Source organism: Monodon monoceros, unplaced genomic scaffold (genome assembly GCF_005190385.1).
Source record: "Monodon monoceros isolate NGI ecotype Baffin Bay Population unplaced genomic scaffold, NGI_Narwhal_1 Super_Scaffold_4, whole genome shotgun sequence".
In the NCBI taxonomy this organism is placed as follows: domain Eukaryota; kingdom Metazoa; phylum Chordata; class Mammalia; order Artiodactyla; family Monodontidae; genus Monodon; species Monodon monoceros.
The window spans coordinates 38,537,961-38,558,760 of record NW_021703781.1 but is presented as its reverse complement, the minus strand read 5'-3'; the positions used below and the strand labels follow the sequence as shown (position 1 = coordinate 38,558,760).

The 20,800-nt window shown below is 39.5% G+C and overlaps 1 protein-coding gene across 2 annotated transcripts in view; it reads right to left on the bottom strand.

Moving 5' to 3' along the window:
• The window catches only part of IPMK (inositol polyphosphate multikinase), a 39,213-nt gene extending 19,518 nt beyond the window's left edge, over window positions 1-19,695 (bottom strand). Inside the window, exons 1-3 of one of the 2 annotated variants that reach the window (XM_029245474.1) lie at window positions 19,186-19,695; window positions 9,795-9,880; window positions 4,369-4,465 (exon numbers count right to left, since the gene is read on the bottom strand). In XM_029245474.1, the coding sequence (XP_029101307.1) occupies window positions 4,369-4,465; window positions 9,795-9,880; window positions 19,186-19,375 (373 nt within the window). In that variant the 5' untranslated portion in view covers window positions 19,376-19,695. Of the gene's footprint in view, window positions 1-4,368; window positions 4,466-9,785; window positions 9,881-19,185 lie in introns of both variants that reach the window. The other variant, XM_029245473.1, reaches the window with a different exon arrangement.
• Between the last annotated feature and the right edge of the window lie 1,105 nt (window positions 19,696-20,800).

Sequence of the window (20,800 nt, the reverse complement as noted above, 5' to 3'; positions counted from 1 at the left end):
AGCATAAAAAAAAATTCTACTGATGGAATATAGTCCGACACTCTAAGAAAAAAAAAGGCAGAAAATTCCCCAGCATCAAAGGAGAAAAAAATAAAAATCTCTGAAATACTGTGGAAAAATTGAAAGACCTACAAAAAACTAAACAGTCAAGATGAGATAACCAGTTCTTTTAAAGGAAAGACAAGGGTGAACACATTTAGAGAGTTCAAGGAAGACTTATTCAGATCCCCTTAATGAATATTATTGATTGTATAAATCATTAGAATATGGGTTCCAAGTTTCATCACATTCTTCCCCACCATATCTAGGTACTGGCTACCATCTTCATTTCTGAACCCCCCAAAAAGGAGAAAAGGCCTGGTGGTGAATCCCTGCCCATCTATGAAGCCAAATTTCTGTTTTTCACATCAATCTTCAGCTATTTCTAAGAGTAACGGAAGCTGAAAGTAAAAGGAATTATAAATAGAAGAGACCTTGAGCCTCCAAATGTGGGATAAAGGGAACAGCTAATTTCAGTCCATGCTTCCTGAAACTTGACTAGTAGCTAGATCCAGAAACCTACCAATCAATGAGACTGGAGATTACATTACAGAACTCTCAATTTGCTCAAACCTACTTGAAGATACACTTTTCCATTCCTCCAAATAACTATCAATAAAAGGCTTTTGATAGTACATGTACTAGGCATCTATGTACTTACACACAAGTAAAATGAGATTGAATATGTATAAATAGCTCCAAATCTTCAAATGTAATTACTAACAAATGTTTTACCTTAAAAAACAAAAACAAAACCCACTGGTCATGTTCTAAGGTTTGCTAATGGAGATGACTATATAACTCTATAACAAAAAACTACTGAACTGTATACTTTAAATGGGTGAGTTTTATGGTACATAAATTATATCTCAATAAAACTGCCATAAAAAATTTAAAAGAAAAAAACCCTATTGGTCAGCACATCCTTATGCTTCTCTTAAGTAACAATAATTTGCTGAGCAAACTGGCAGTACTTTCTACATCTTACAACTTTGGATTATAAGAATTATACAAAGCTGTATAAAACTCTACCTTGAGCACATAAGAAAAGATGCTCAAATAAAAAGAGGGAAAAAAAAGTCAAGAAATAAATTATGTCATTAATTTAATACTATGTAAAGTTCAGTAATACAAACTAGTTTTCTACTAAAATTTAAGAAAATATTTGTTTTCATGATCCCGTGGGCTAAAGATGTCAGAGTTTCCTATCTTATATTTATTTCATTTACAATCAAAATGATAAAAACAGAAAGATGATTCCATGAACTCTCTAGCAGAATCAAAGCTGAACAATCTGTATGGTGCAACAGTTTTATCTAACTCCTTCCATAGCTAAAAAACTGGAAATGGGACTTCCCTGGTGGTGCAGTGGTTAAGAATTCGCCTGCCCATGTAGGGAACCCTACATGGGTTCGAGCCCTGAGCTGGGAAGATCCCACAGGCCGCGGAGCAACTAAGCCTGTACGCCACCACTACTGAGCCTGCGCTCTAGAGCCCTCAAGCCACAATTACTGAAGCCTGCACGCCTAGAGCCCGTGCTCTGCAACAAGAGAAGCCACCACAATGAGAAGCCCGCGCGCCACAAAGAGTAGCTCCCGCTCGCCGCAACTAGAGAAAGACTGCTCACAGCAACGAAGACCCAATGCAGCTAAAAGTAACTAAATTTAAAAAAAAAAAAAAAAATTGGAAAGGGAGTTCCCTGGTGGTCCAGTGGTTAGAACTCGGCGCTTTCACTGCTATGGCCCAGTTCAATCTCTGGTCGGGGAACTCCCCCAAGCCACGGGGCGCAGCCAAAAAAAATTGTTTGTTTTTATTTTTAAAAATAAATTAAAATGGGCTTCCCTGGTGGCACAGTGGTTGAGAGTCCGCCTGCCAATGCAGAGGATACAGGTTCGTGCCCCGGTCCGGGAGAATCCCACATGCCACAGAGCGGCTGCACCCGTGAGCTATGGCCGCTGAGCCTGCGCGTCTGGAGCCTGTGCTCCACAACGGGAGAGGCCACAGCAGTGAGAGGCCCGCGTACCGCAAAAAATAAATTAATTAATTAATTAAAATTTTTTTTTAATTGGAAAGGAATAGGAAATTCCCTGAGACAATTGGTGGTATTACAGGACCACTCTAAATATGTATACTTCTATTGACATTTTCTCCTCTCTTTTCTCATTTTCCTCATCTCATCTTTTCATCTCAGTAGCACCAATATCTCCATTTATATTAAAATAAGAGTATTAGAGTTTACAAAGCATTCTCACATAACGTGATCTTCACAACTCTATGTGATATTATTTTCCATTTATAGAAGAAGTGTGGAGCTCAAAAGGTTAATGAGTTAGTAAAGTTCACAAAATTTGGAAATAACCAATGTAGAAGCCAAGTCTTCTGACTTCAAAGTTACTGCTCTACAATACATTAGCAGAGATGTCCCTCAAGATTATTTGGTATTGAAGACCAAAAAGGCTGTTGATTGTTAGTAAGTCTTTGATTTTTAAATCATGTGCCAGTAATCCTAAACTATAAAATGTTACTTTCAATTAAAATATTTCTTCTCTTACCCAAATTCTTTCAGTATACTCTACTTTTCAAAATAATGATGCTGTTTGCTCAGTTATTCTACCCCTTATTTTTTATTTTTTTTATTTTTTGGTTTGGCTGCACTGCACAGCATGTGGTATCTTAGCTCCCCAACCAGAGATTGAACCCATGCCTCCTGCAGTGGAAGCGGGGAATCCTAACCACTGGACCGCCAGGGAATTCCCTCTACCCCTTCTAAATAATTTTTTAAACTGAGCATTTAACTATCCCGAGGCTAGATTAGATAAGGGAAAGGAAGGGAAGGGGAAAGAAAGAGGCAGGGAGGGAGAAAAGAAAAAAGAAAAGGAAAGTAAAGGGAAAGAAGGGGAGAGGGGCAGGGAGAGGAGGGGACAGGAGAAGAGGGAAGGAGAGCAAAGCAAAGCTCACCCCCCCCCATACAACTGACACACAGAAGAATCCTAAATACCCTGGGGAACCACTGATTTACTATTATCTGAGGATACTCACAGGGAGATACCATGATTCCCTATTAATGAAACTTCGCAAAAGTAGTGAATGAGTAGAAGGGAGACAAAGAACCGAGGAAAAGAACAAGCTGAAACTGTTTAGAGAAGGAGAGAAGGAGCCCCCTTCTCTTCCTGTTCTCAAAATGTGGTTCAAGCACTATCTACATCAAGAAAACTTGAAGCTTTTATTTAACAAGCATATCACTAAACACCAGCACAGATCTGCATAATCAAAATGTCTGGGAATTGAGCCTATTAATTTGCATTTTAACAAGCCTATGGGTTATTCTTAAACTCAGTCAAGTTTGAAACTCTTCCCTCATTCATGAATCTTCTTCAATCGTTAGCAGTCATGCTACCAGTTTAACTGAATTCTGTCTGCTGTCAAAGGCCCTGATGTGGCAAATACTGCTTCAAGTATTAACTAATATTAAGAAAGAAATGCTATGCCCTTACATAGATCATTTTGTCCTCTAACTATGAAACTTACCAGTATTTTTTAAAAGACTGCTATTTAAAGCATGCAGGTGGGGGATGAAGGAGTGATACAGAAGATAGGGAGGAAGGTACACAAAGAAAATATTTTTCTTGATTTTCTTTTTTTCAAAATGGGAAAAGAAATTGCTCAATATGTTCAGAAGGGGCTTCCCTGGTGGCACAGCCATTAAGAATCCGCCTGCCAATGCAGGGGACACGGGTTCAAGCCCTGGTCGGGGAAGATCCCACATGCCACGGAGCAACTAAGCCCGTGCACCACAACTACTGACCCTGCGCTCTAGAGCTCGCGAGCCACAACTACTGAGCCTGCGTGCCACAACTAATGAAGCCCGTGCGCCTAGAGCCAGTGCTCCGCAACAAGAGAGGCCACCGCAATGAGAAACCCGTGCACTGCAACGAAGAGTAGCCCCCGCTCGCCGCAACTAGAGAAAGCCCGCGTACAGCAACAAAGACCCAATGCAGCCAAAAATAAATAAAATAAATAAATAAATAAATTATTAAAAAAAATTAAAAGTTCGGAAAAAAGAACATCTGTAAATTAATACAGTATTAAATACTAGTATATATATTTTCATTCAATTATAAGAGATCGGTCATTAATTTGTATATGCTATCTAAGAAACTGGTTATGAGCAGCAAAAATATTAATAAGTTTTCTTTCATGAAGAAGAGAAAAAGTAGTAAGAAAAATGGATATATTGTTTTTATATATTAGGCTTAATCTTATTTAAGCCTTTTAAAAAGCAACTCTCATGAATTAAGACTGAAAGATGGATTTTAAAGAAAAGATTACCATTTGGTGCAGTGGGAGGTGACCAGATACCGTAATATTTTGGCAAATATTTTCGTAGCTCTAAAAGAACACCATCAGTACAATCAGCAGCATAAACCTGAAACAAACAGAAATATAATATTTGCATGTTAGTTTCTTATAATGCTTTATTTATAATTGCCCCACACATTTCTCAAATAACACACTACTGTTGAATCATAATTTATCTGGTATGAGTTTTAACTGGAAGTAAATCTGGGGAAAAAAAAAAGATTACTATGTGTCTTCAATGAAAAACCATGTACTGTTTAGAGCACATTCTTCTTGGTTATGTAATTCTAGCCTTTCACTGTCCTTGAACTATTTTACAACAAAGTAAGTTATAGATAATTCTTAGCAAATGCAAAAGAATTCTTGCCCACAGACATGAAAATAAATTCTGGCCTAGGGGAGGGTCAAATGACTTCCCTCCAAACCCCCTGAAAGGGAAGAGTTTACAGTGTTCTTATGTACACTCATTCCACCTTCCCTTTAAGCCATATAAATTTGTGCTTCTTTGACTTCTCTTTTGAACCAGTTTTAAATCTGCCTAGTTCCCTCATTAAATGATGAGTTTAACAAAATCTTTACCATGTATTTGTTTTATATCTGTAAGGAAATTGTGATTTTATCTCAAAAAAAAATATCGTTTAACTCAATGCAAGTCTAACTATTATTTTGTGGGGTTTTTTGTGTTTTTTTGCGGTACGCGGGCCTCTCACTGTTGTGGCCTCTCCCGCTGCGGAGCAAAGGCTCCGGATGCGTAGGCTCAGCGGCCATGGCTCACGGGCCCAACCACTCCGTGGCATGTGGGATCTTCCCGGACCAGGGCACGAACCCGTGTCCCCTGCATCGGCAGGCAGACTCTCAACCACTGCGCCACCAGGGAAACCCAAGTCTAACTACTATTGCTCATTTAATTCTTTGATTTATAACCAGTAATAATTCTAGAAAAGACTAGAAATATCCAGATATCCTGGAACTAGATTCTTAACTTTTTTCCTAGAAAAGGAGAGAAAATATTTTTGTTTTAAAAACAAGTTGTAAGACATCTTATCCCATTAACTCTTGTCAAATAAGGTCTACCTAATTATCCAAAACCGCTTAAGTTTACTCATGTAAAATGCTCATGAAATCTCAGTATCAGAATTCTATGTGTCACACCACATTTATGTCAAGTAGTTACATACAACATAATTCTACAGAATAAACTCAAGTATGGCAGAAACTCACCAAATATCCACATGATACATTGTATTTCCCAGGTTCCCCTATTGAAATATGAGCATAAGTGATATTAGTCACTTATGGGCCAAGGTAATTAAGAGCAGAGTGTACCTTATCATCCCTCTGTTCCTGGCACAATGAGAGTGAGGGCACAGAGTGTTCATGATGACCTAACAACAAGATGGAGGAACCAAGTATATCTCTATGTACTTACCTAAAGAAGTCTATGATATATTTATAAGTGAAAAGATAAAAACTGGAAGAGTAGAAAGGTAAACTTTCTCTTCTTACTTTAAATATTTTTTTAAAGTAGTAAGACTGGTATTTACTGCAATATGCCAAGCAAGATAACCTAAAAAGCTTTCTACCTAGAAATGTAGGATAAAATATAACAAATATTTTCTTAAACGCATAACTGAGCTCCCAAGGTTAAAAAGGAATTTCATAGGGATCTAAAATAAAGAGGAAACCCAAAGTGCTAAGCTGAGCAGTGATGGGCTCATAGAGGTCCACTCTGAAGGCTTGAACCAAAGGATATCTGAACTTAAGGACTTGTCATAGATAAGGATAGAGCTACTATACTGAAACAAGGAGAGTAAATAAAGAACGTTTTGGTCAAGCTGATAGAGAAAAAGAGAAAAACAGCAAATAAACAATATCAGGAATTAAAAGGGAGTCATAACTAAACTAGCATAGCATTTTAAAAAATACTATGAAGAACTCTGCTGGGTGGGTAATTATATAAAACAAACTATAATCTGTATTTTACTATCACATTAACAAAGAAAAAATCAAGACATTTAAGAAACTGAATCATTAGTTTAAAAATACATCCCTTGGGGAAGGGTAGGCTGGGACTAAGTGAGAGAGTAGCACTGACATATATGCACTACCAAATGTAAAGTAGATCGAAGCAGCAGCATGGCACAGGGAGATCAGCTCAGTGCTTTGTGACCACCTAGAGGGGTGGGATAGGGAGGGTGGGAGGGAGATGCAAGAGGGAGGGGATATGGGGATATATGTATACATATAGCTGATTCACTTTGTTATACAGCAGAAACTAACACAATATTGTAAAGCAATTATACTCCAATAAAGATGTTTAAATATATACACACACACATCCCTTCCAAGCAAAGAATGAGAGAAAAAAAGATGGATGGAAAGGAGGAAAGGAAGAAAAAGACAACAGGCCACTCGGATGAATTCATAGGTTAAGTTTTATCAAGGCTTTAAGGAACAAAATCCTTATCTGATACAAATTCTTCCACAAAATAGAGAAAGAAATGCTTCTCAACTCATTTTATGACGCTAAAAGAAACCTGATATCAAAACCAGACAAGGACAATATGTGAAGAAATAATAGTCCAATCTCACTTATGAGTATAGCTGGAAAAAATCTTAAATAAAACACTAGCAAACAAAATCCAGTAATGCATATTATTAAAAAACAAATTTAAAAAGACATGTCCAAGTAGGTTTTATTTCAAAAATGAAAGGTAGTGTAATGTTAGAAATCTATTATGGCATTTACCACATTAACAGATTAAAAGAGGAAACTCATATGACCTTTTCAACAGATACAGAAAGGCAGCTGAAAAATATTCAATACCCATTCGTATTTTGAATTGTTTCTTGAAATAAAAATAGGAAGGATGTTACGTATCTTCTTCTCCTTCCCCAAGAAGCTCATATGAATCGACTGCATCAAGGGGGGGTTCCTTGCCCTCTTGCCATTGTCTCTTCCTGGTACAAGAGACTGGAGGGTAGGAGAAGACTTGAGGTCAGCTTATTTACTTCTCTAGTTCCCTCCTTATCAGTTCAAGTCTTCTCATAAAGTTACCCTCCCAGAGTTCCAGCAACCACTCCCTCTCCTTGCCGATTAGGCCCAGGGATGGTATGGCATTATCTCTTGCAGGTGGCCTTAAACTCTGACTACAGTTCTTTTATTAAACTGACAGAGTGCACCATTTGTTCCTTGACAGAATCTTGACTCACAAAGAAAGCAATTTCCTTAACCTGGGGAGAAGTACCTCTCAAAAACTTAGATTGAAAGTCATACTTTAAAGGGGAAATGTTAGAAGCACTTCTACTAAATGAGAGGAAGATGCCCCCACCATTGCTTCAATTAAGCACTGAACTAAAGTCCCTGACTGCAAGGGATGCATGCGGGTTTGATCCCTGGTCGGGGAACTAAGATCCCACATGCCTCGCGGTGCAGGCAAAAAACAAAAAGATTTCAGCAAGATTACTATATATAAGAACACTATACAAATATCTATTTCATTCTTGTGTATTAGCAATCATTGGAAAACTTAATTCAAAAAAATACTATTTACAATAGAAACAAAAAATAAGGTACCTAGAATAAATCCAACAAATTATGTGCAAGACTTTTGCAGAGTAAATATAAAATACTTTCCCCAAAAAAGAAGCAGTGTTAGCAGTTAAAAGCATATTCTAGAGATAAGGCTGCCTATGTTCAAATCCAGGGGCCATCATTAACTGTTTGAATGATCTTGGTCAAATTATTTAAACTAATTATGCCTTAGTAAAAAATGAGGATAAAAAAAAAAAAAAAAAAAAATGAGGATAAAAATAGTACCTAACTCACAGGTTGTTGTTAAATGAGCTAATGGTGGTAAAGCATTATAGCAGTACTTGTTTTTTGTTTTGGTTTGCATCGTTTTTTTACTTGCACTAAATTTAAGAGCTATAGTTATAAAATTCTTAGAAGAAAATATAAGCGTAAACCTTCATGACCTTAAATATGACACAAAGTCTACGCTTCGAAGGACACTAACGAGAAAGTGAAAAGACAACCCAAAGAACAGGAGAAAATATTTACAAATCACATATCTGATACAGGATTTGTATCTAAAACATGGAAAAAAGGTAAAGACAACCCAATGAAAAAATGAGCAAAAGATCTAACTAGACGTTACTACAGAGAAGATACACACATGGTCAATAAGTACATGAAAAGATGTTCAACATCATTAGCCATTAGGGAAATGAAAATCAAAACAAACCACAGTAAGATTAACACTTCACACTCACTTGAATGCCCATTAAAAAAATAATAATAATAACTAACATGTGTTGGTGAGGATATGGAGTAACTGGAACCCTCATACATTAGTGGTAAAAATGTAAAATAGTGCAGCCACTTTGGGAAACACTTCCGACAGTTCCTCAAGTAGTTAAGTGTAGAATTACTATATGACCCAGCAATTCCACTCCTGGGTATATATCTAAAATAACTGGAAACAGGTACTCAAACAAATACTTATACATAAATGTTCATAAAAGCACTATCTACAAAAGCCAAAGGATGGAAACAATCCAAATGTTCTTCAATGGGTGAATGGATAAACAAAATGTGGTATCTAAGTATAATGGAGTATTACTCAGCCATAAAAAGGAACAGAGTACTAATGCATACCACAAACCTTAAAAACATGCTCAACAAAAGAGGCTAGACACAAGTCACATATTGTGAAACTCTAATTATACGAAATACCCTGAATAGTTAAGTCCATAGAAAGCAGATTGGTGGTTGGCAGGGATTATGGGGAGGGAGGAATAGGGCATCATGGCTTAATGGGTACAGGGTTTTCTTTCATGTGATAAAAATGTTCTGTAACTAGACAGAAGTGGCAGTTGCAAAATACTGTGAATGTTCTGAAAAATACTCGTAGCACACCACTGTAAAGCAATTATACTCCAATAAAGATGGTAAATAAATAAGTTTTTTAAAAAGTACTCCTAGTAATATGGTTAATTAGATGTTAAGTGCCCCCCTTCACCCTTACCCTCCTTTGGAGTTGCACAGCACACTTTAGCACATTCAAGGCTCTAAGAAATCCTGTAGTAAAAAAACACCTATTTAAACTCAGCACTTCTGAGAAATACAGTCTCTCAGCTAAGCGTTTTTCAAAATGTAGGTCACAACCCATCAATTGAAATCAATTTAGTAGATCAAATCTTTAAAAAATGAAGTAGAATAGAAAATACAAGAATGCATCGGTAAAGATAAGCACTGTATTTCTTGAAGCTTTTGTTTCAGTCACATACACAGTATACTAAGACATGTTGTCAAATGTATTTTTTACTGAGTCATCACCAGAAGGCTATGAAAAACACTTTGAATACAACGAAACAAATCTTACCTCACTTACCATATTATAGAATTCCAGCTCTCTTGGACCCCTTGGAGGTGGCTGCAACTGTTTCAAAACTGTGCCATCTGGATGTTGCAGTATACCTACAGAACAAAAGTCACATATTTTAAAATGGTTTAAATAATAGCGTATCTTGCATCGTAGATTTGTTCCTAAAGTTACAGATAAACCACTTTCATAAATTTAAGGGATTCCTTACACTTATTTCAGAAATTTTAACATTTCAGTGCTTGTTATATGCAAAGCACCAGAACACAAATTCTAAACAGCTTGGTTTTATTGTCTCCAACCACTGTTTCCCTTGTAGCCCCCTCAGACTTTCTAATAAATGAACACATGTAAATTTTTACAGAAATTCTTCAGTGATAGACTTTCCAGGAGATGTTAATTTATAGTTAAATAAGAAGCAAGTTAAAAGCAGTAGCATAAATTGATCCCACTTTTATTAAGCAAACAAAAAAATGTTAACAATGGTTCTATATGAATTTCCTACTTTGTAATTTTTTTGTTTCTCTCATCTGTTATAAGAAAGCAACTAAAATTTTTTCCTGATTCAGATGCACTGTGTACAGCTATACAGATAGCATGAGGGCACCTAGGCAATGGGAAAAGTGGGGGCTGAAATCAGGGGCCAAGCCTGGAGCACGAAGAGGTACCTTTTTATAATATGTCCACTCAAAGGGAAAAACTTTTTCTAAAGTCATCACATATATATATATACTAGCACTGCCCCTGTCACTATGCCATGAAGATTCATTCCCAAGTTTATATGTTAAAATCTTAAATTTTCATATATTGAGATTTCATAAAATCACACTAGTTAGAACACAACATAGCTCAAATAAATCTATTTACAATTTTGGTAAAATACGCCACTTAAGTTTCTATTTCTTTTGGCAATGCCAGGAATTTTTAATCATGACAAAAATGCAGAGTTTAATCAACAGAGGCAGAAAGTACCAACTTAAGAGAAACAGTAATCAAGTTTATTTGTTTTAAGTCCTAGTTAAAGACTAGAAGGAAGGTAAACATTAATTCATATGGATAAGATTGGTTGGTAGAGGTTTTTGGGACTTCAAGGAGCAGTCTAATAGAGCTAAAAGTTACTAAAGAGAAATTCTATTCCCAAAGGCTGGGATGTAGAACAAGAAAGGTCTTCACTCCCATGGAAACAGACATTTTCAATAGGCTAATGAAGAATGGTAGACGTAAAAACTCCTTGATGAACTGAACTGTGGTTGTCGGGGGGCGGAATGGAGCATTCATAAGTGAGAAGAGAATCATGAAGCTTCCCTATCTTGGGGCAGACACCTCATCTAGAGACAGGTAAACCTGCCATTAGACAAATATTTTAGCAGGCAAGCAGAAATCAGCCAGACTGTAGACAACAGTGGGGGGTAGCAGGATGGATTAGAGACAATAGTCCTAACACAAAAATAGATTGCTTGGTCCAGCAATTCTCCCACACTACTCACTCTGCAAAACACCCACTCCAAGTTTTCAGAGAAAGCAGACATGGAGTAGAAGATAGTAATACCAGGCATTCTCCCAGTGAATGAATTCCAGGATCTAAAAGTAAACCAATAGTACCTTATACTGCAGCCAAATACCTCACAGCCAAAAGACAGTCATGATAAGAAAGGAAGCATCTTGGAAGGCTGAACCAATACCAGGTGAACTGAATCTAAGACTGCAGTCCACACCCGCTCAATTAAATTCAAGGGGGAATATGATTTATCAGCCCCTCACCCTAAACAGAGGGAAGGACTTATACTCTATGTGGAGCAAAACAAAACAAAACAAAACAAAAAATAGTACACTTCAGGGGACTTCGGTGGTCCAGTGGTAAAGAATCTGCCTTCCAATGCAGGGGATGCGGGTTCGATCCCTGTTCGGGGAACTAAGATCCCACATGCCGTGGGGCAACTAAGCCCTCGAGCCACAACTACAGAGCCCCCGTGCTCTGGAGCCCGCGTGCCACAACCAGAGAGAGAAAACCCACACGCCACAACTAGAAAGAAGCCCACCCGCCACAGCCAAAAATAAAGATAAATAATAATAACCTTTAAAAAATAATAATAAATAAATAAATATTCCAAAATGAGTAAATATACTGATGTCTGGGGAGACAGAGTTCTCTGTGAGAAAAAAGGGAGATATGAATACAGAACAGGGGGAGGTAAAGAACACTGAGATATTAAATTTTAATTACAGGTATGAATATGAACTCTTTTTTTTTTTTTTTTTTTGCAGTACGCAGGCCTCTCACTGTTGTGGCCTCTCCCGTTGTGGAGCACAGGCTCCGGACGCGCAGGCTCAGCGGCCATGGTTCACAGGCCCAGCCGCTCCGCGGCATGTGGGATCTTCCCGGACCGGGTCACGAACCCGTGTCCCCTGCATCAGCAGGCGGACTCTCAACCACTGTGCCACCAGGGAAGCCCTGAACTCTAATTTTTAAGAACATGAAATTATTTATTTCTTAATCTAGTTTGCTGAAAGGACAAACAGCAACCACACTAAAGGAGCAAAGAATACACCTGTTGCCCAGATCCTGGTTTTTAAATACCATTTACCCCCAAAGGAACTAGGTTCTTGAAGAAAATAGTGGTTCATTCTAGGACTGGGACAGGGAAAGTACAAGATGAACATGGGACATCTTTTTACGCCACAACGTGAGAAAATGCTTTAAAAGAAAATATGGAAATGTTAAAAAGGCACAGGAGGGACTTTCCTGGTGATTCAGTGGATAAGACAGCCAAAATAAATAAATATTAAAAAAAAAAAAAAAGGCACAGGAGCCAGCTTGAAGAAGCTCCCACTGCCGAAATCTGGGACAACTGAGCATCAAAATAAGTAGCAACAATAATGGATTAAGACCCATTCACTGAAGTTTGAAAAATCCATTACTCCATCCTACTAATTAAAGAAAGAGAGAGAGATAGAGACAGAGGAGGGAAATCTATATTCCTTATAGAAGAATGCCAAAAAAACCAAAAATCAAAATAGCGGCTTCCCTGGCAGCCCAGTGGTTAAGACTCTGCGCTTCCACTGCAGGGGGCACAGGTTTGATCCCTGTCCTGGAACTAAGCATGCCTGCCATGCTGTGCGGCCAAAAAAAAAAAAGAAGAATGACAACATGTAGCAGGAATAAGAGAGTTAGAACATTACCATTTTCCAACTAACAGTAATTAGTGAGTTGGTCAAATATCATCAATGGGTGCTTACAACATTTGATGAAAACTTTGACGAGAAACGTGATATTTTAACAGTCTCAAAATATTCCTCTCAAATTATTTACTTACAATAGGAAAAATAAAACTTCACGGTGGAAAAATCTGGCAATATCATTTAATCAGGTGATCAGTTATTGGGTTGGCCAAAAGATTCGTTTGGTTTTTTCCGTAAGCTGACTCTAGTAGCGCTCAGTTGTCTTTAACTTCATTCGAAACAATTTTGTTAGATTATATTGTGACAGCTGTCATATCAGCATGGATTAAAAAAAAACTTATCAAAATTGGTGAATTTTTGTGTAGCCATTTTAATATTGAAGATGGAAGAAAAAAAGCAACATTTTTGGCATATTATGCTTTATTATTCCAAGAAAGGTAAAAACGCAACTGAAATGCAAAAATAGATTTGTGCAGTGTATGGAGAAGGTTCTGTTACTGATCAAACGTGCCAAAAGTGGTTTACAAAGTTTCATGATGGCGATTTCTCGCTGGGCGATGCTCCACGGTCGGGTAGACCAGTTGAAATTGATGGTGATTAATCAAATCGAGACATTAATTGAGAACAATCGACGTTATACCACGTGGTAGATAGCCGACATACTCAAAATATACAAATCAAGGGTTGAAAATCATTTGCGCCAGCTTGGTTATGTTAATCGCTTTGATGTTTGGATTCCACATAAATTAAGCAGAAAAAAAACCTTCTTTCCACATGCGATTCTCTACTTAAACATAACGAAAACGTTCTGCTTTTAAAACAAATTGTTACGGGTGATGAAACATGGATACTGTACAATAATGTGTAACTGAAGAGACTGTGGGGCAAGCAAAATGAAGCACCACCAACCACACCAAAGGCTGGTCTTTATCCAAAGAAGGTGATGTTGTGTATATGGTGGGATTGGAAGGGAGTCCTCTATTATGAGCTCCTTACGGAAAACCAAACGATTAATCACAAGAAGTACTGCTCCCAATTAGACCAACTGAAAGCAGCACTCGATGAAAAGCATCTGGAATTAGTCAACAGAAAACACATAATCTTCCATCAGGGTAATGCAAAACCGCATGTTTCTTTGATGACCAGGCAAAAACTGTTACAGCTTGGCTGGGAAGTTCTGATTCATCCGCCGTATTCACCAGACATTGCATCTTTGGATTTCCATTTATTTCGTTCTTTACAAAATTCTCTTAATAGGAAAAATTTCAATTCCCTGGAAGGCTGTAAAAGGCACCTGGAACAGTTCTTTGCTCAAAAAGATAAAAAGTCTTGGGAAGGTGGAATTATGAAGCCTGAAAAATGGCGGAAGGTTATTAGAAGAATATGGTGAATACAATGCTCAATAAAGTTCTTGGTGAAAATGAATAATGTGTCTTTTATTTTTCCTTAAAGACCAAAGGAACTTTTTGGCCATCCCAATATATCACCAGCAATGCAACTGACATCCTGTGCTTTATGATATGATGCTTCAAGAAAACAACATAATTCATAAGTATTCTTACCAAAAATACATTCATCTGATTCTAAGCATGAGGAAATAATTAGACAAACTTAAAGAATATTCTAAAAAGCCATATGCCTATACTCTTCAAATATTTCATAGTTATGAAACATAAAGAAAAATTTAAAAACTGCTCCATATGACAGGCAACTAAAGGCTCATAACAACTAAATGTAATGTATATAGCCTTAGAAGGGGAAAAACTGTTATAAAGAATATTAGGGGAAAACTGCTATAAAGAATGCTATAGGAATAATGGCAAAAGCCAAATGGAAATATTCTGGAATTGATCATTTTACCATGGTTAGGTAAGAAAATATTCTTATTTTTAGAAGATACACAATTATTTAGAGGAAAGGGGTCATGATGCCTGCAATTTTTTTTAAAATGGTTCTGCAAAATCATTACCATATGCAGAGAGTAATAAAGCAAATGTGGCAAAACATTAATAATAGGTAAATCTAGATGAATGGTAATATATTCATTCATTCATTCAGTTCATTGTACTATACTTGCAACTTTTCTAAGTTTGAAATGTTCCCACACACACACATTCTTTAAAAAGGAAGGATGATTTACAGTAGCATCAAATACCTAGGGAAAATCTAGTGTAAGACCTTTACACTGAAAACTATGTCTAAGAGAATTAAAGAAGGACTAAATAAATGGAGAGATAGACCATATTCAAATACTGGAAGACTCAGGATTATAAAGAAATCAAATCTCATCAAAGCAATCTATAGATTCAAAGCAGACACAAAATCTTATCAGGTTTCTTGGGGAAAATGACTAGTTGATTTAAAATCTATACAGAAATGCAAAGGGCCAGAAATCAAGATAATCTTGAAAAAGAAAGTGGGATGTTTATTCTACCATACATCAAGACTTATTATACAGCAGCTTAAATTAAGACAATGAGGTATTATTGCTAGGATAAACAAATCAGTGAAACAAAAGTCCAAAAGGAAATTCAAGAAATTGAAATAACTGGGGAATATGCACAATACAGTACAAATGAGCTGTAAAAAGACAATGAGGAAGCACTCTATGAACTGATAATACTGATTTCTAGGAGATATTGTTAAGTTTAAAAAGCAACGTCCAAAACAGTATATACAGCATATCATTTTTTGTGTCAGAAAGAAGGGAAAATGAGAAAACTTACAGAGATCTGCTTATTTCTGCAACAAGAAACTCAGAAACAATAAATCAGAAAACAATGAAATTGGTTAACTACAAGGGATGCTGAGAAATGGGATGGAGTGATAAGGAATAGAGTGACACTTCTGATATACCTTTTTGTAAAGTTCTGACTTTTGGAAGCATAGTAATTTTATAACCATTCAAAACTATTGATATATCACTGAAGGAAGGGAACTGAATTTAAACAGAAACAAATGAATCCAACTGTATTTCGAATGAATAATATTACCATTGAGAAGAGGGGGGTAAAAATAACCACACACACACAAAAAATTCTAATCCAAATAACTTTTGAAGAGTTTCCAACCACATACCTTCAGTAAAAGGGAATCTCATCTTGCACTCTTTATTCTAGGTTTGTTTTCTAGAGTAGTATGGGTATAGAAATCCTGAAGATTATAGGATTAAGAAAAAAAATTAATATTGCTGGGAGCCAGTTTCTCACTGAGGCAAACAGGAAACAAATTTAGAATCAGGAAAAGGAAAAAAACTCTGTGGAGTTGGAATGAAACTGGAAGTATCAGTATGTACTTATGACTTCTAAAATATTTATACATACTTTTTAGTTACCTGTATTGAAAAGACTTGGAAGCAATGACACCCTAGTGGCAATGAGGAAACCTGCACCCAGATCTTGGTTTCTAAATACCATTTCCCACTAAAAATGAACGAGGGCTCCTTAGAGAAAATGGCTGGTTCCAGAGCTGGGAAGGGAAGGCACGAGATAAGGCAAAAATAACTTGTGACAGAAAAGAAGGAGGTGCTCCCAATTGGCCAAATCTAGGACAATTTGGACAACAAAATAAACAAGTTCTATAATGGGTTATGACACTTTATAAAATAAGAATCCACGACTCCAAAGTTATCATAAAAAAGAACACATGGGCTTCCCTGGTGGAGCAGTGGTTGAGAGTCCGCCTGCGGATGCAGGGGACACGGTTTTGTGCCCAGGTCCGGGAAGATCCCACATGCCGCAGAGCGGCTGGGCCCGTGAGCCATGGCCGCTGAGCCTGCGCGTCCGGAGCCTGTGCTCCGCAACGAGAGAGGCCACAACAGTGAGAAGCCTGCGTACCGCAAAAAAATAAAAAAAAGAACACATATGCATAGTAGTAATGGAGGGCTATCTCTTTTTTTTTCCTTTTCTTACAAAGTCAACTATACTTCAATAAATAAAATATTGACTATATTCCCTGTGTTGTACATTACATCCTTGTAACTTATTTTATACCTCATAGTTTGTACCTCTTAATCCCCTTCACCTATTTTGCTCCTCCCACTGCCCCTTCCCTCTAGTAACCATTAGTTTGTTCTCTGTATCTGTGAGTGGAAGGCTTTTTTTTTTTCTTCCTATCTGAGGGCTATTTCTTACAACAGAATGCTGACTGTTAAAATAGAGGGAGTGGTAGAATTGGAAAAATCACAATTTTTCAACTATCAGAGTAAAGGCTGCTTCAGGCAAGAATCATCAATAGATGTCTAATCTAGGGGTAAAATATGAGGACCCCAATATCTGCATGATCTTAAAGCATCTCTCCATAGACAGCTTATTATTGCAAGGTGGAAAATATTAACTATGTACTAGAGAAGCCAGACCACACTTGGACCAGATGATCAAGTTAATATCACTAATAATGGGCAGATAGACATTGTGGACTTTAGACGTGATACCCTAAGAAGGACAGACTTTTATAATGTTCCAGCCAGAAATGTATCACCTGAATCTCATCATAAGAACCCATCAGAAATCCAAATTAAACAATATTTTATAAAATAACTAGCCTGTAGTCTTCAAATTTGATAATATCATTAAAAAAAAAGAAAGGCTGAGAAACTTACAAATTAAAGAATTCCAAGAGACATGACAACTAAATGCAACAAATGGTCCTGGACTAGTTCCTATGCCGAAAAAAACAAATACGATAAAAGACATTATTGGAAGAGTTGACAAAAGCAGAATATGGACTACAGATTAAAGCATTGTATCATGGTTAAACTTTCCATATTTGATAAATGTGCTGTGGTTACAGAAATACACACTAAAGTACATTCTTAGGAGATACTCGCTGAGGTATTACTCGTGTAAAGGGGCATGATATATACAACCTACTCTCAAATAGTTCAGAAAAAGACAAATTATGTATCAATATATAGAGAGAGCTAACTTCAAGGAACAAGTTAACTAACAATTTAATGGGGAAAAAGGCACGCAACTGACACATCATTAACCCCTAATTTTGAAAAAGAGAAAAGGAGTAGGTAAAGATCAAAGTAGTGGGAAATGTTCTTTGGGAAATAACATACATTCAATCTCATCCATTTTCAGAAATCCTTGTTTGAGTGGTTTTCTACAAGCACAATACACGGTGGGAAAAAAAGTGCTCTGAAGCAGAACCCTTGGTTTCCAGATTCTACACACAGTAGCTTTGTGACTTTAGGCTTGTCACTTAACCAGCCTTGGCTTCAGTTACCTCGCCTAAAAATGTCAGTATTATCTTACCAGCCTAAACCGGAATCATCTTACCAGCACAAACCAAATTGTCAGGTCTAAGATCTGCATTACTCACATACGCCTCCATCTGATTCTCCAAGTAATCATGGCCTAAGAACCAGTGTAAGCTAGGTGAATTCCAGTTTCTAAACCGAACTTTTACATCACCAAGAGAATAAAAAGGCCCTGGATTGTGCTTTAAACGCCGTGACTCAAAAAATGTACTACACAGGCCATGACACAATCTTATAAAGATGATCAAGAATAACTGATTGTCTTATCTGTGTACCACCCTAATACAATAGCAGGGTGTATTTCCTACCGTGAATCCGAGTTTCAGCATTCCTGAAACCACGCCTCCCGGAGAAATCCAGGAGATATCAGAAAAACCTCTCAAGGGGGCGCGGAGAGAGATCCCGGATAAACCAGGACAAGCTTCCAAAACCAAAACCAAAACCCAAGCAAACAAACATTCTAAAACAAAAAACAAAAAACACTTGTTTCGTCCCCTCCAGCTATGCAGCTGCACCCAAAAGAGAAGCACTAGATTAGCATCATATGCATTTCATTCCTTTTCTTTTGCAATACTAGCTGCCCGCCTATAATAAACAGACCTTGTGCTCAGGGGAGAATTTACTTCCCCGTCCAGTAAAAACGAAGTTCCTTATTTTCACTAACAACGAAAGCCGTTTTCAATCAATACCCACCCTCCCTGGGGAGACCAGACACTCCTCTCCCCGCCACCTCCTGCTGCCCGTCTGACGCCCCACACCCCAGAAATCGTCCCACTTTTCGAGCCCCTGCTGCACGGGTCGCGAGGCTCTGGGGGAAAGCGGAAGAGACCGGGGGTGCGGCGTACACACCCGGAGGGGCGTCCGGCACGGCCAGCGAGCCCCAGGCTACCTCGGCCGGCCCGGGGCTCGCGAAGGCGGAAGGGGTGCGGCGAGCTCCGCGCCACCCCCACTTACCCACTTTGTCCTTCCCGTACATGTGCCCGGCCACCTGATGCGAGAGGGGCACGCAGCCGTTGAGGAAGCGGAGCCTGCCGCCCGCCGGCTTCAGGGTGCCCTCGCGGGAGGTCTCGCCCGCCGGTGGGGTCCGCATTTCTGGGGGGCCGGGCGCCTCAAGCCGGAGAGGGGATGGCGGCTCCGTTGCCATAACGGAGAGCTGAAGCGGCAGCAGCAGCGAGAGCAGGGAAGAAAATAAGGCGGAGGGAGGGGACGCCGGAGAACCCGGGGGTCGCTCAGGCTCGGCCGCGAGGAGGCCCGGGGGTTCCTGCGGCTGGTGCCCTCTGTGGCCCAAGGAGGGGGCCCATGACGCCGCGAAGGCGCGGGCTCGCCCTGCCCAACTCTCGGCGGAGCGCGCCTCTCGGCTCCCGTTGCTCAGCCGCCGCAGCCGCCGACCCGGGCGCAGCCCAGGAGACTGACCCCAGCGGATGAGCGGCGTCGGCGGTGGCGCCCCGCGCTCCCTGGGGCCTTGACGGCGACGGCGGCCCCACCTCCCGTGCCCCCGCCCCCTCCCGCCGTCCTCCAGTCCCCTTAGCTGCCGCGCGCGCGTCAGCGCCGCCGGCACCGCCGCCTCAGCCGCGAGCTTCCTACTGCGCGACCCGCGGCCGCCGCCGCTACTGAGCATGCCCAGAGGCCGCCAGACGGGACCCCCGCGGCAGGGCGCGCGCTCGGCGCTGCCGGGGCGAGCGGAAGGCGACCTGGATGAGGCGACCAAGCTCGCGACTCTTCTCATTCCCACCCGGTTGGCCTTACGGTTCTGCCAGGGCTGGTGTGCCTTCATTCAGTGCGCGCTTCAGCGCTTCCCGGAGTTAAGCTCAAAGACATCAGGGGCTTCCAGTTGTGAGGGGCAGTCAGTCACGCGTTAGGAGAGTTGGGAGGCAGTAGCGGTGCCCAGGGAGGCTTGGAAGACCACCCTTTAACTGCAATCACCTCCCTCCTCCAACTCCCACCCTGCACAGATACAACAGGAGTAAAAACAGGCAGCTTCTTAGAAGACGCACCTCCAAAACATCCCTCAAGTAATCCTATCCTCCCTCCCCAAATTGCTGCCACTAAACAGCTAATTAAAAAAATTTGAAACCGACACTGATTTCAGACTGTAGAAGATAGGGAATAATCTTAATTTTTTTAAAGTGAGCACATTTTTTTTTAAGAAATGAGCCGTTTTTATCTCTCTCCCGCTCGACCCTTAGCGCAAGTTCCAAGGTGATCAAGGAGAATTGGGTGGAAGGCTGAGAAAAGGGATGCACGCTGGGAGCGAGGGGGAGATTCTGGGATGGGACACCACAGTTGGTTCCTGTGTCCGGCATTTCAAGTGAAAACTGAACCTGGCCTTGCAGGTACCAGACTAAGCAAGAAAATTTTTGGTAAAACCTTAGATATCTGATTATGGCAAGTGTTATATCAGCACACACCCCCTGCCCCCATAAATCCGCACACCTGGGAGAGACGTAAAACCTGGTCCGGATTCCTTATTCCAAAGGCCCGTCCGCTGGGCTCCAGGACCGAGGCCCTCAGGATTGCGCAAACTCAGTTGCTACCTCTCTTGGTCTTTTCCTCCTCCCACCTCTTAGGC